Source organism: Rhopalosiphum padi, chromosome 2 (assembly GCF_020882245.1).
Source record: "Rhopalosiphum padi isolate XX-2018 chromosome 2, ASM2088224v1, whole genome shotgun sequence".
NCBI classification, from domain to species: Eukaryota; Metazoa; Arthropoda; class Insecta; order Hemiptera; family Aphididae; genus Rhopalosiphum; species Rhopalosiphum padi.
The window spans coordinates 49,476,352-49,493,533 of NC_083598.1; the positions used below are offsets into that span (position 1 = coordinate 49,476,352).

General features: G+C 27.8%; 1 protein-coding gene across 1 annotated transcript; it reads left to right on the forward strand.

The window, feature by feature from the left end:
- Positions 1-167: 167 nt before the first annotated feature.
- LOC132920510 (mRNA-capping enzyme-like) lies at positions 168-6,629 on the forward strand. The gene is made up of 14 exons (XM_060982958.1): positions 168-495; positions 606-817; positions 1,279-1,471; positions 1,553-1,664; positions 2,516-2,616; positions 2,703-2,805; positions 4,390-4,530; positions 4,858-4,959; positions 5,057-5,192; positions 5,261-5,386; positions 5,691-5,873; positions 5,944-6,044; positions 6,114-6,304; positions 6,369-6,629. Exons 1-14 carry the CDS (start codon positions 489-491, stop codon positions 6,443-6,445), a joined length of 1,785 nt encoding a protein of 594 aa, XP_060838941.1. The 5' UTR covers positions 168-488; the 3' UTR covers positions 6,446-6,629.
- Positions 6,630-17,182: the final 10,553 nt, after the last annotated feature.

Genomic DNA, 17,182 nt, shown 5'->3' on the forward strand with positions numbered 1-17,182 from the left:
AAGTTTGTTGGTATAGAAGTTAGAACCGAAAAACTTACCGTTCGTAAGAGAAAAAATCCGTCGGAACATCATGGAACAGTAAAAATAAAAACTGTATCTTCGAAGAAGTAAACAAAATATGTCGTCGACCAGCGTTATCAATTTATCATCGTTAATACTTGATACAGGTAACGACTAAAGAGAAAAGAGTCAATGAAAAAACAAGAACAACTATTTACTATTTAGTATTTTCAACATTTTCGTTGAATTTTCTTTGACGTATTTTACAGTTAAATGTGAAAATAATTTTGTGTTTTTATCATTACGAATTACTATTTACTATAATAATGCTATTCTATTATTATTATGTTCAATGACCAGAATAAGAATTCGTGCATTATTTATTTATCATTTTAAATAAAACCAAATACTATGATTCACGTCGACGAATCACATTTAATTTGCTTTAAGCTGACCTCTTGAAATTTGTGAAAAAAAAACTAATAATTATGTCGGGTAAATCAAAATACATATGAAAATATTACATTAATAAAATAGCTTTGAATATCTAACACCAAAATATTATTGTTTGTTAACTAAATATATTGTAAACAAACAATTTGCAGGTTCAAAGCGTTATGGATCTAGCTCTTCATATTCGTCACACAGTCCCCCTGTTCCTGAACGTTGGCTTAAATGTCCTCGTAAATCTTACACAACTATAACCGAAAAGTTTGTGGCATTCAAAACACCATTGGATAGTAAATATGATGATCAAATACCTATTCAGAATAGGTTCAATACAGAAATGTTGTTCTCATCAATGTCTAATATGAAGGTATTGCGTAATACTGTTTAATCTTAATAAAAAAATTATTAAGAATCTCTAACCGGCTGTTAAATTATAAAGTACCATTGATAGTTATAAGAATTATTTCACTAACTTACATATTATATAATAAATACGTATTTTTTAAATGAGTAATGACTTAAAAATTAATTCATTATTTACATACAGTTGATTCAATTTTTTTTTTTTTTTTTTTAATAATATATCATTATTATAATTAAAAAGCAATAATTAATCATAAAATTCTAAAAAACTGATCAAATCCTAATTTGGTCCTATTTTTTTCAAAATGTTTTTTAAGATATTAAAAATTTTAAAAATTTGTATAATTTTAAATATTTATTTTAAAACATCTTTACTGACCCTTCTATAGTGTTCTGTTAAAATGCATACCTATTAAATCAATAGTCATTATATTTGCTCAGAATATTTATATTAAATTGTTTTAGGTTACTATAGGTCTATGGATTGATCTAACAAAAACTAGTCGTTTCTATGATAAATCTGAAATAGAAGATTCAGATTGTACTTATGTAAAAATTCCATGTGCTGGTCATGAACAACCACCTACACGAGAGCAAGCACAATTATTTGTAGATATTTGTTCAAAATTTATTGCAAAAAATCCTTTACTATCCATTGGTTAGTTGTAATTTATTTATTTATTTTACTTTTACCTATAATAATCATCATCATTATTATTATTATTATTTTTTTTTTTAGGTGTTCATTGCACTCATGGTTTTAATCGGACAGGATTTATGATAGCTACTTATTTAATAGAAACATTAGATTTTGATGTAACTAGTGCTTTAGCTCAATTTGCAGCAGCTAGGTAAAACATAATTTATACTACTTACTCCTGAAATTGCTAAATTAATTACCTAGTACACAATGAAATTCTTTAAACTAATAACTGGACATAGGAAAACATTGTCTTAATGTATATACCTAGTGGCTAGTACCTACATATATATTTTGTAAGTGTAACATAAATTTAACAATAATTTTTAATAACTTTTATTGGACTCAATAATTTCTATTAGGTGTGATAATTAATTACTAAAAAAAACAAATAAATTATAAACTACTAATGTGTATTGTAAACTGAAATGCATAAAAAATACCAAGGACCATTTTTACAAATTATAAATGTTGATAGATTAATAATTACTAGTAAATGTCCTGCTCGACATAGACTCTTTCAAATCCATTATCATGAATATATTTTCTTTAGTATACAAAGTTATATAACTTGAAAATTACTTAATCAAATTTTGATTTTAATATGTAAACATTTTCAAAAAAATTACCAATTAAATAATTTTTATTAAAAATGGGTTGGTTATAATTTAAAAACAAGTTTATATCTCAAAAAGACACTCCTTAAATAGTTCAAAACATCTTTATAATTTAAAAATTAAATCTAAACATTTCTAAAAATTCCAAAAATCAAATTTTGAATAACTGTATTATTGAATAATAAAAGGTAGTAAGCATGTTTATCATATTTTAAGCTTATTTTAGACTTAAGAAAGTAATAATCCACTTTCTAATGAATAGTCATTATTAATAAGTAATTTGTATTAAATAAAGTTTATTTTATTCCCGAATAATATAATTTCTAATTATAGATAGACAATTATAAATCTTTTTTTCTAAAATTTTAAATTATGTATATTTTAGACCTCCTGGAATTTACAAACAAGATTATATAGTTGAACTATTTCAACGGTATTCGGATGAAGAACCTATACTAGCTCCAGAACTTCCAGATTGGTGTTTAGGTACATATAGCTAATGTTATATAGAATATTTTGATTTTATTTATTCGAGTTGCAAATTAATTATTGGAAATAAATTATTATTTCAGAATCAGAAGAAGATAATTATAATTCCAGTAAGCATGAATCTTCTTCTCGGAATAAACGTGATTTCAGAGATCAAGATTCTAAAGATAGAAGAGAACATGAACCGTAATATTTATTTAAATAATCTCTTAATAAATTAATAATTATATAGAAAAATTCACCAAGCATACTCCAGTTTTTCTCCAGGCTTTTATTGGTATTTTAATTTTTAAGCGAGTTACAAGCATTTTAATGTTTTGTATAACCATAACTCACTGAAAAATTAAGATATCAATAAAAGCCTATTAGATGCCCTAGATAATATTCTTACCTTTAAATTTGATAATAGGTAAATTTACTCTAATATTAAAGCTAACATCACAAAATGTGTTCTGCTGAATGAAAATTTGTTATGATCTACATTAGTAAGACAGAGACAACACATGTGGGTATAAAGTCCTCTTAATTTTATGCATTCATTCAAATTCTAATTCTTAAAAATTTAAGTATTCTTAAAGATCATTTTTTTAAATACTTTTAATACATTACCTTAAATAATTTTTATGGACTTATACTTTATGCCATTTAAGAAATGTCTTATAACAATATCTATGTTTCTAATACAATACAAATTAGAACAGCATTTCCCAAATAGTGGGCCACAAAAATATAATACCTGGTTGCAAAATTTAATAAAATTCTCTTATTACATTTTATCATTTATAATTTGATATAATTAGTAACTATATTATAATAATTACATTGTTGTTACAAATTAACGCTTCAATTTTAAAATTCTATGTAGACATTCAAATGTGTTTTATTTTGCCTTTTTTACACAATGATAAATGTAAAATATTTTGACAGGTCACAAATGGGAAAAATATTAATTACCGAGCCAGCTCTAACAAGAATTAGAAATTAGAATTATATTAAACGTGCTGTAATAAAAGGTGTAATAAAATTACTGAAAAATTAAAAAAATTCTAATTTTGAATTATTACAATGCAATATAAAAAGAAACTTTTGTCATTGCCAGTCATCATCTTTGTAAATCTTCTGTTGAATCTTATTGATTTTATACCACCTTCTATTTACATAACTTGACAACTTTTTGACCTAACCATATTTTAAAATATATTGACCATTTATTACTTTTTGATTTTATCTTTACTAATTCTATTTTAAAATATTTTTTATGCCTTTTTTAAATTTTAAATCTTATATTTTGTTTTATATTATTTGAATTAAATAATAAAAAATGTATAATCATTCAATTTGTAAAATTAATGTCCATCTATATGATCCATTGATTATGTTAACTTCAAAAAATTTACCAAACAAAATAATGAATGTTAACATTGTTAACACAGTAGAAAGAAAAATACATGAATTATTTGTGTAGTGACAAATAATTAATGTGATAAGTTATTTAATTGCATAATTTATCTGGATATATATATAAACTAATTCTATTTACTATTTACTGTTAATATGGAGACTATTTTAAGTCAAATTTTTTAATCATTTATTGTACTTATATAAGTTATTCTATTCTTGTGTAAACTGTCAAAATATTATATTGTTATGCTTTTAAATTTAGATTTTGCCAAATTAATGTAGGTTTCATGCCATCATGATGATGGTAAACATGCTTAGGAAATCAATCTATATAACAGTCCTATTAATTAATTTATTTATTTTTTGTAGTTCTAGTAAACGGTCAAGAAACGAGATGAATAATCGTAATCCTGTATTTATGCAAGGTGTATCTGGTGTTACTGCTATTTTTGATCAACCCAGATTAAACAATATTCAAAGAAGAACTCAAGACTTATGTAAATGGAAAAGGTAAGAATGCATGCAAATAATAATATTAAATATCAATAAAAAATATAAAAAATAGAATTACTAAATATAAATAAAATATTTTTCTATTATATTTGATTATAAATAATATAATAAATATATAATACTGGATAATTTCATGTATTAATATTACGTTTTAAGCTTTCATTCAGTAATGAATTTTTAACAAATTGAAAACTATGTCAAATATTTTTGTTATTTACAAATCTTAGTACAATACTTGCATAATTATATGTCAAACAATATATATAAATTTGTTATATACTTTTTTTATTTTACACTCAGTTTTTTATTTTGAAAATTGTTTAGATCTGGATTTCCTGGATCTCAGCCAGTTTCCATGGATATTCAGAATATGAAATTATTACATACAAAGCCTTACCGTGTTACGTGGAAAGCTGATGGTACTAGGTAATATAATATCTTAATATTTGTTTAATTTATACTTTATTAAATAAAAATCTAATAGTATAATTTATAATTATTTAAAATATGTTATACTTTATAGGTACTTAATGTTTATCCAAGGTGAAAATGAGATATTTTTTATTGATAGAGACAACAGTGTATTTGAAGTAGAGGGCTTGAAATTTTTACACAGAAAAAATCTAGATCATCACTTGAAAGACACTTTATTAGATGGCGTAAATAGACCTTAATCAGTATATTTTGTGTAATTTAAATTTATATTCCATAAATCTTAATGTTTTAGGAAATGATTATTGATAAAGTTGATGGCCAAAATATACCTCGCTATTTAGTATATGATGTAGTTGCATTTGAAGGTTTTGATGTTGGTAAACAACCATTTTATCCTAATAGATGTATGCTAATTGAAGTAAGTAATAATTATACAATATGATATAACAAAATATTAATCAACTTTCATTTATAAAATTCAATTAAAATTAAAGAAATATGAATTTTTATGATAACTTCAAATAGTTGAGTGAATTAAATGTTTTGTGAAAAGACATTTTCTTATCATTTGTATGAAATAATTATTAATAATTTCAAATTTTGAGCTGCCATGGTTCAAACTTCAAATCATTGAAAATTGTAACCTGTATTAAAATACATACCTAAAATAAAATGTGTTAATTGATAAAGAGTAGTTATTAAACTTAACAAATTATTTTTAGGTTGATATAATTAAACCCAGACATCAGGCTATCATGTGTGGTCGTTTAGACAAAACTCAAGAACCATTTAGTATTCGTTTGAAACAATTCTATGACATTAATGCCTCTGATAAATTGCTGGGAAATTTTAGCAAAAATTTATCTCATGAACCTGATGGTCTCATATTCCAACCATCAACTGACGTACTATTATATTTATCACATTTGGTAGCAATACATAGATTGCCAATAACTTATATTTAATTTTACACAGCCTTATGTAGCTGGTACGTGCCCTGAAGTTTTGAAATGGAAGCCGTTGGAACTGAATTCTGTTGATTTTAAACTTAAAATTGTTACAGAAGGTGGAACTGGGTATTAATATATTGTGTAATCTATATACAAATAAATTGAAAATATATTGACAGATTTTGTACGTTTTAGAATATTAGAATCGAAAGTTGGATATTTGTATGTAGGTGGTAAAACAGATCCTTTTGCCAGAATAAAATATAATAAAGAACTTAAAAACATGGATGGGAAAATAATTGAATGCAAATTTGAAAATGGAAATTGGAAATTTATGCGAGAACGTACTGACAAATCGTTTCCAAATGCTCTCAAAACTGCAATAGGTATGTAATTATTAGTATATTGATTAATTTCTTTCACAAAATTATTAACCCGTGTTGTTTACAGCTATTTGCCACAGCATTGAAACACCTGTTACAAAAGATATTCTTTTAAAGTATATACAACAAGCTCCGCGTAGATGATGATATGATATACATAATAGGAAATGTAATTGCTTAATATGTTTCATAATTACTTAATTATGTATTTTATTCTGTATAAAATACAATTAATAAGTTAATATATTGATAAATATAAAGCTGACAAATTTAAGTGTATGTTAAAAACCATGTCCTTACAATGAATAAATATCAAATGCATAATTAACTGAATAATTGTTCTTAAATCATGTATATCAAATGACACAACTAGAGGTATTGCAATTGTGTACCACCTCTTCTTAAATAAGGCAAGTTAAAATTTTTATTTTGTTGCAGTTTTTAAGATAGTTGGTATATAAGAATACTAAAAATATTTACGAGAAAATAATTTAGAAAAAACCATACTTGTAAATAAACACTCAACAAATGACATAGAAATATACAATTATACTATAATATAATAATATTCTTTAAATACCAAATTAAAGTAAGTCTTAACATGAATAAATATATAAAATAATACATTATCAACTTTGTATGTATATTATATAATATATAGTTGAAGTTATAATCTCCTTTTTTATTACTACTAATTATTTAAAAAATAAAAAAAGCACAATTACTTACTAGCCCTACTAGTTTTGATGATAGTATGATGGTTTATATTTGTGTTTATTCCACAGAGTCATCATAATAATAATAATTATTCCATCTTTAAAATATAGATTCTCTAGGCTCTAATTATTATTCCGTAAAGTGTGGATATCCCATACATTTATCTCCAAATAGCAGTCTTGTTAAGTATTCGAATACTTGTATTTGAATAATTTTCTACCAATGTATTTTTGAAATACTTAAAAATACATTTTATTTGTTTTTTTATTCTAGAATACTAAATACTTTTTTGATACTATTGTTTTATTCTAAATTGCAAATACCAATATTTAAAAAATGTCTGACCATCCTAAATTTTTTTTCAGTTACAGCCTTGTGACATACTGTATAAGTACTTATCTAATATCTTGTCCCTATTAAATTATTATATTTATTATCTCAAACATTTATAAATAAGTTTAAATACCTATCTACAAGTATTAATATTATTTTCAAATAATGTTAATTATACATAAATTATTAATAAAAATAAATATTTTAATATACAATTTATTGAACTAAAAAAAAGTATTTGTTTAAGTATTTTAAATACTTTTAAAAATTATTTGTATTTATATTAAAATACTTTTAAATGGATGTATTTGAATATGTATTTTAAATACAAATGACACCAAGTATTTAAATATGTATTCTGAATTCATTTGAAAAGTATTCTAACAAGACTGCCAAATATGAAATAGTGAGTAATTTTGAGGCCTTTAAAGTTGTTACATTTGCATGATTGCCATGGTTTTTGTGGGCTATTAGATGTATTACTAAATAAGTTTTAAACACTACACAAAAACAATTATTATTTTTTCATATTTTGTAATTTTAAAGTTTTTCTTAATTTTAAATTTTTTTAGAGCAAATATTTTGTAGTTTTAAATGGACCCTCATCCATATGTGATACCTTAATCCTTACAAATTTACGTACAACGAAGTAAAAACTGTTATATGTGAGCAAGAGTTATTTGGGCTGTTGCCTGTTGTACAAGTTAAATAACCAAATTTTCGCTCTATAAAAAGGAAAACAATGGCTGTACAACATTATTTTTAATTTTTTGATATCAGTAATACGAACAATTTCCTTATTGATTCAAAATCCATTATTTTTGTGTTTTTCTAACTTGAATAACTTACTTATTGTGATTTGTAGTCCTTGCCTGTATGCAATGGTTTTTACTTTGTTGTATGTTTGTAAGTGTCCTTTTCGGAATATATTATAATAATCAATTATTATTTTCACAAATTAAATATTCAAATGAAAATAAACATTATAATTAGTTGGTATTATAAAAACTAAAAAGTATTATTCGTTATAATATAAAACTAGTCGAGACTAGTCGCTGAGTCAACTACTCAAGAATATAGACTCGAAGTAGTAAACTCACACAACTTTGACGAAGTTCGGAAGACAACGAAGATGACAGCACCCCGCACCGTTCACCGGATGTGCACTTGTCGATCATTGTGACAGTGTTGGCCATTTCCGGTGAAACTTGAAAGCGCAAATCGACCTTTTTTTCGATAACTCAAAATCGCAACAAATAAATTTGCGCATTTGTACTTTGCAGTGGCGGCTTTGGGGGTATTTTTTTGGTGAGGCGACTTATGTATCACCCCCCCCCCCCTCTTCATAACAAAAATTAAACTTCATAATAATGTAATTTAAAAATATAAAAATAATTATAACTATAATAATATACTTGTTTCGTATAGTAAATAATATAATAAAGTGAACATTTTAAAACTTGGTAGTCCTGAAAAGGAATTTTTTAAGTATACATTATACCTACCTACTACCTAGTCTTGAAAAAGACTTTTTAAGTAAACCTAGTCTTGAAAAAGACTTTTTAAGTATGCAAAGTTCTGAAACTATGAATTAAATAAAACTATATCAAACTATTATGTTTTGTATGTTAAATTTATACTCCTATCTTTTTGATTGGCATATATGTTTATAATATTATCATAAAATGATTCTGTCTCTAATAATATAACAACTTCGTCTGTCACTGGATTCATATTCATAGTGTTAAATGTTAAATGAAAAGCACAAGTTGACAACACAAGTAAAATTTAAACGAATTTAAACAAAAAAGCACGACACGAGCGACGACTGCTGACGACACGATCGAGATATAAACTAATAAACTAATAATGAAATTGGTTTCATTAGGCGCTGTGACAATAATAACGGTTTATCGGTTTATGATTATGCAATAATATCTATATTATGTTATTGTTGAACGTGCCGCAGACATGATTGCGGGTTAACTATCTATTTTTAGTATCAGAGGCGATGAAAAAGTCGCCTCACTAAGATCATTGCGCATGCGCTATTCAGCTTATTTAACAGTCGCGCGCATTCGCGTACATTCGCATGTGTGTGTAATTAATGTACACAAGTTACAATTCTGAGGCGACGTTCAACGTCGCCTCTCTGACGTCATCGGAATATTTCCGCCGGCTGAAATATGAGCGTTGGCTTACGTAATTATTATTTCGTGCATTTCTTATCGGTTTATTGCTATTTTTTGGTAATAAACACGAAATAATATTATACTATAATAAAATAAATGATAATTCATATTATTAAAATTCGTAAAGAAGAATTTTTTTCAAATAAAATCATAAAAATGTTAAAAATTATTAGCGAAATGTTATTGTCAAGAAATATACTTTTAGCGTATAATTTGCTACAAAATTTTAGGTGAGGCGGCGCCTCACTTGCCTCACCACCAAAGCCGCCACTGGTACTTTGGCAGTGGGATAAAATCGCAAAAATAAATTGTAGGTATTACCTGATACAATATTATATTACTGACCTAACGCGCGACGCTCGACGCTTTCCGTGTACGTGTGTTCCACGAGACCACGACAATACAAAAAATTGAAACTTGTACAAAGAAAAAAAAATTCTAGATTGGAATACTTGAAGACAGTGGGCTTCAAATTTCAAATTTAATTTTAAGGTACCTACTCATTAGTCATTATTATATTAATTTAATATATTATATATTTATTTATTTATCAAGATACTTGTTTAACAAATTTAAAATAATACTCAAAATTATAATTTTTATTTTTTACTGATTTTTTTATTTTTTGAATGAATTTCAATATCACTGTAAAATGTAAATGTTAATTTAATATTAATAATAACTACAATTTTAATTAAATATACTTTTTTTATAAAATTGATTTGCCCTTATGGATTATTAAAAAGGTAATTTATTTTTGCGCTTTTAAGTTGCGTTTGGGTCATATTTTGCTCTTATGGGCTACAGCTGCCATTTCGATTGCGCGACGTAAATGGTGGCGGTTAATACATTACGCCAATACGCGGCATTTCTACAAAGATTGAATTTACCTCGATACGTGGAAAATAAGTACTACCACCGCCGTACAGGTTAACGGAACGGTCGTGAACCTGTACGACAAAGTGCTGTTCATCATCGTCGAAATGCCGCCCTGGTCAGTGCCCCGACTAAAATCGAAATGGAAGTGAGCATGGGCGGAACTATACGAACTGGACCACGGCCCAGGCTAATTGGATCCATATACATTTGCTAAAAACATATTATTTTAAATGTAATAAAATAAATTAGGTATAAATGGGAAAAAAAATTGAGAAATTAATTGTACCTAGGTATAATAAATAGAATAGTTTAAATGTTTAAATTAAAAGTGATACAATTTTAGATTTATAACATCAATAATTATTTATTTTATACATTCCCGTTGTAATAAAAAACATTGGTGTTCCCAATCGCCATCCACCCTTTCCTTTGGGTTTTGGGTATGAATGTATGATTGGCCCAGTCTAATGAAAATATCGTCATGTGAGCAGTACTGAATTCAATCAATTATAACAAAAAAAGATATCAATTCCGGTTCATTGAATAGGAGAAAAATATTATTATCTATATTATAATTATGTAACATTTTTAATAAAATAATAAATTTACATATTACGTGTGTTGATATTTTTAGTATTTTGTTAATAAATTGTACACCTACTCCGTTATGAATTATATAAATATATGTTCTAATTTAATCTGTATACGCATTTCCAATCGTAACTTATTAGTTATTATTATTTTATTATATTTATATATTTATTTTTTCATAATATTTAATATATTTTAATAAGCAAAATTATAACTCTCTACTCCAACACAAGCTACGGTTTAAAGGAGCAGTTATTATTGTATTTATATATTATATTGTGTGTATTTTATATAAATAAATAAATTTTAAATAAAAAAAAAATCAGTAGTTTTCGAATTAACCTAATCAATGATAAAGCGTTATATGGTCGTATATGCCAATGAATCGATTGCTCATCTATATAAATCTATAATATATATATATATATATATATGTATATATATTAATTATACTGGTATAAAATAAATAGGTATAGAACGTAACCCATAATGTGATGTATTAAAAATAGGAATTTGTTGCAATGTTGTAAAACAATATGATAATAGACCAATAAGTAACAATTAATATTATTCACGAATAAATATAGGCAGTGCTTGATTTGGAAAAAAACTAGAAGGGGCTCAGAGGATGTAGGATGAACGAGCGTTCTACACAAAATTCAATATCACATTACTGTGCGGAGCAAAGCCTCCCACATCACCTACAGCCACCCATAATCCCCAAAAATCATTACATTTATTATATAAAAATATTTTAAAATAAAGAAACACTTATTTATTTATTACACATCATCCAATGACATTATAATTTAAATTACGATTTATAAAGATATGTAACATGTTATTATAATAACTCATCAATACACATACAAAAAACGTATCATGTATTATTGCCTATAAATATACACCAATACACCCATTTACATGAATACAGACATACAGTATTGTGCGACACAAACGTCGTCGAGAAACGATTTTATGGTATACAGCACAGGAGCTAGGTGAATTGGGTCCGCGATAATTTGGGTCCGTTTTGAAAGCGGTAAGTTGAGTCCCGGGTATGAAAAGGTAATAGGTAAGTTGGGTCCCGGCTATAAATCATTGCGCCAATGATGTCTAAAATATTAAAAACTTAAAACTTTAATATTTCATATTTATATAATATACTTTTGAATAATTCTGTTACAATACTACGTCATATTTCATACAGGGGTACACCGCCTGGACATCAATTAATTCTACTTTGATGTTTATGTGTGTATAGACAGGTATTCTTATCGCGGATTTTATTACACTGGCCGTAGCCACTTTTATCCAAAAATGAGATACCGAAATGTCGTATCTTTGATTAAATCTAATTAAGATATATATACGAGTATACGAAATACGAGCGTATACAAGTGTTAGTATTATTCGTCTATCTTTTTTTGTATTAGTTAGTAGTTATCATCGATTTTTATGATGATTACATACAGATATACGTACGATATCTGGGATATTTCATTATATATTTAGTAGCCTGCTGAACGTCAACTTGTGACTATATCGTGTCTTACAGCTATACAGTTACACAATTTTACAGTTATTGTTTTTTTTATACATTTTAAAAATGGAAATAATGGCTAGCGAAAAAAACAAAACTGTTATTATAAAATATGGTCATAAGTTTAGGTTTCACAAAATGTTGAAAAAATGAAGTACAGAGATGGACCTGCTGTAAAAGTACATGTAAGTGTTTTTTTAAAACTTATAATGGTGTTGATACTGAGATTTTTAATGATCACAATCACAATAAACCTAGCGAACAAGACATCAACCGGCAAAAATTAAATAATAATCTCAAGAGAAAAGCGGTAGAAGAGATATCGGTGTTGCCATCGAAACTTATTTGCAGAGAGTTAAAAAACTGTGATATAAATAGTTTATCTTTAAATGATACTTCTTTAATAAAAAGAAATATAAGAAATGCACGTTTATCTGTTCATCCCAACATACCAAAAAACATAACAGAAACGCATACTGCTATGAATGAAATGACATTAGTTACTAATAAAAATGAATCATTTTTATTAGTTAATGATTTCAATAATGGTATAATTGGGTTTTCAACAAAAAGTAATTTAGAAGTGTTATGCGAAATTAGTACAATACTTGTCGATGGCACTTTTAGAAGTTGTCCAAAATATTTTTACCAATTTTTTACCATTCACGGCCTTGTTGGCGAATCATATATTCCACTAGTATTTTTTTTATTACCTAATAAAGAAACAGAAACATACGTACGTTTATTTGAACATACTGTAAATAGTTGTGCACAATATCAATTAATATTTTCTCCTGATGTAGTATTTATAGACTTTGAGATTGCTATACATACGGCTGCAAAGCTTGTTTGGCCTAAAATCAATATAAAAGGATGTCGTTTTCATTTAGGACAAAATTGGTGGAAAAAAATTCAAACTCTTGGTTTAGTAAACACATACAACTCTTTAAACACAGAAAAAAGCGATTTTTTTAAATGTTTTTTTGGTTTGCCATTTTTAAGACCTGAAGAAGTTGGCGAATGTTTTGCACAAGATTTAATGGCAATACAACCAAATGACAAACAAATAAAAACATTTTGCGATTATGTACTAGATAACTACATTTCACCTGATGCTACATTTCCCCCATATATTTGGTCTGAATTTGCAGCCACCACTGTGCGTACAACAAATAGTTGTGAATCCTATCATGCTGTACTAAACCGAAGATTTTATAGTCCCCATCCTAATATTTTCAATTTTGTGGACGAACTATTACAAATACAGTCTGAGACACATATTAAACTACGAAGTACAATACAAAAAAAGAAAATCACGCTCGGTAAAGAAAAATACTTAAGAGAACAAATGATGAAATATACTAATAATATAATAACTCGATTAGAATTTGTTAAATGTTTATCATTTAAGTTTTTACCTAAAGCATAATATGTATTTTATATCATATATTGTAAAATTTGACGTACTATAATATTTAGTGTATTAACATTTTTTCCCGAGACACAATTTTTTAATTATTTATACCATATATTGTAAAATTTTACATACTTTTATTATTTAGCTTATTAACATTTTTAAATTAATCATTTACACTATTATTTATTTAGAACATAATATTATAAAAACCACATATATTTTAATAATTTATATTTTTTTTATCCGGGACTCAACTTACCTACAACCTTTTTTTATCTGGGACTCAACTTACCTACAACCTTTTATTTTCCGGGACCCAATTTACCGAGATAAGGTCATTTGGGACCCAATTTACCAATCCCGACAGCACAACCCGTGGTTGAAGATAATAAGTATGACGTAATAGTTTAACAACCGAGAACAACAAAAATAATATAAATATATAATGCACATCGACAAATGGGCTTCGAATCAAACGTATATTATATACGTGTACATTAAAGCAATAACAATAGAATAAATATCACGTGCATCGATCGGCGTCCGCGATCCTATGTGCGAAAATAAAAAGAATGTAGAAAAACGTCCGGGCCCCGGGGGGACTATTGTCGGCGGTCGTACGGCGAAAATATCGTATATACGCACGGCTTTCAAAAGACGCAAACTACGCGAATACGAAAAAAAAACTCTGGAAAAGTCTTAAAATTCCGTGAAAAGTCTGTACATAATAAATAATTGTTTAATATTTTAACTTTTAATTTTTTGTCCGAGAGGGGGGATTTTTCCGTTCGGTGTGATGTGGGAGATGTACGGATTACGGATAAGGTTCTAGATTCTTCTTTTCCTTTTTATTATTCTTATTCCTAATCTTATTATTATTATTAATATTAATATTTTTATTATTATTATAATTATTTTATTCTCATAATAACTTTTATTTAAATTGTGCGTTTATCGGCGATTGCACTATTGGGGTTTCTACGGTTTCTTGTTATCTGTCACAGAACACGATACCGGTCCTGTGTAATCGCTAATGAACCGAGTATAAAAGGCCCGGTGAAACGACCAGCATTGACATTCACTGTCTGTCCTCCGTCGTAGCATGACCCACCCCGGGCAGACTTGCGCGATTAGGAAAGGCATCGGGTATCTATATTTTTTGATCTCTAACATATTATTATGTTGCCTGCACATTACATTGCTTGTACAACTCGTATTATTAAATAATGATTTTATTTATATCTATATTCATACCTATTCGCAGTTCTAACATTTCCTTAGCTCAAGCTCTAATACGCGCAAACAAAATTCGACCTTGGCCTTGTTCCGTAGCCTAATAGCCTATAATATAAGTTTGACACCGTTCGGGCAGTGCATCAGTGGTTGGTTTGTTGCGTTTGCGCGAACACTGATCGTCACATCTGTATTAAATATTTGCGTTAATGCATATTTTATTTTTTCTGTTTCCGTGTTATGTGATAAACAGTCATTCGTAGGTATTCGTTATTCGTAAGTGTTCAAGTATGTTTCCCAAACAGAACGTATATTCGTAAAACCCCGTTTCCCTGTGCTTTATCGTCATTGTCGACAGATTATGCGTAGAGTTACGGCGGGTTACGTTCCGCAGAAATGACAAGTCGCGCGTACGTTTTATCTAGCGAGCATATGGCACAGTTCCAGTGACTCGTCAGAGTTCCGCGTTACGGGTGTATCGCTCTCGTTTGAGCTGCCCGTCTCGTGTGCCGCTGTAATGATCTGACAATGCGTGCGATTCGATTCTGATCCGATTATTCGGTGGCTGTGACGTCGTTGAATAACATACAAATCTGTTCGAAACATTGTACACATTACGAAAACGTTAACTTTTAGCTTTGGTAGTGTTTGTAAAATTGTAACGTATAGTCATCATCACCCTCCATCTGTATTCTGTAATAGTGTTCTATTTGAAATGTAAAAGACACCAATCGATTTCAAAATTTCATCCAACGAACAATTTTAGTGAAGTGTGGAGTAGTTCGTTTGACGTAGGACGGAACAAATAATCCGAGTTTTAGGAAAGATTTTCGGGCAATACAGTTGGACGAATCAGGCAAAACACTCTATTAGAGACAAAAGACCGATGCGCCGATGAGAACAGTATTATGAAATCTACGCAATCGGCATGAACGAAAAAAAATATTAGAAACAAACAATTTTCAAAGCACTGTCTTATTTGTGGCGGTACTGTCTACCGGAAATACGTATTTGTCGTGTTTGAAGACGTAGAGCTGTCCACTGTCCGACTGGTAAGTGCAGGTCTATACAGCGCGCGTATATACGCTTCGACGTCCGTGCTATAACGCCTACTCGCGCGGAGCAGCGTCGTAGTCACTGCGACCGCTGCTGTGCTATGACGATCGCACGTCGGCGGCTGTCACATGATCACATCACCTCACATACATATTATATAATAATACGCCAACCGTTTTTCCTGATTTTAAACCAGCCCTATATTGTAGCTATGATATAGGTACCTTCAAATAAGTACCGAAATATATATATAATATTATACAGCTAGTGTATCGTGAATTGACAATGATATTGTATAATAATAATTTGATGGTAATAATGTAAGATTTTGGTTTAGAAATATTAAAATCAATTTTTGATCAGTTATGCAATGAGGAAATTAATTACTTTAAAATAGTATATTAAAATGATTTTAAGTAATACGCAATACAGAAGAAATTAAAACAACACAAAATATATGAGTAATAAGAATAATAATAAAAAAAAAACCCCTTTGGGTTCTATAGAGTGTATAGACTATAAGAAATATAAATCATTTATTACTTCCCTTCTGGCCCGACAGATAAAAGTGATAATGAATATTATTTACTGGTGGGCACACTCAAATACTTATGTGTTATATTTAATATTTATATATATATATGTTACGATCAAAGTGTATAATTCGGGCATTGTGCACAATGCTCGTCATATTTGGGCAAAGCTGAATCTGCTTTTAATTTGGGTACATTGCAGCCTAGTCATTGTAATACAATAGCCGGGCATTGTATACAGTGTTTAATTGTTTGCGGGCAATGTAAGTTTATCGCGATTCTGCGTCTGCATGTATAGTGCATACCAATAACATCTCCGATATCATTAAGAGAAGCGGCTAGAAAATTTTTAAATCTTGGCGGTCAAGGATATAACCATAAGCGCAA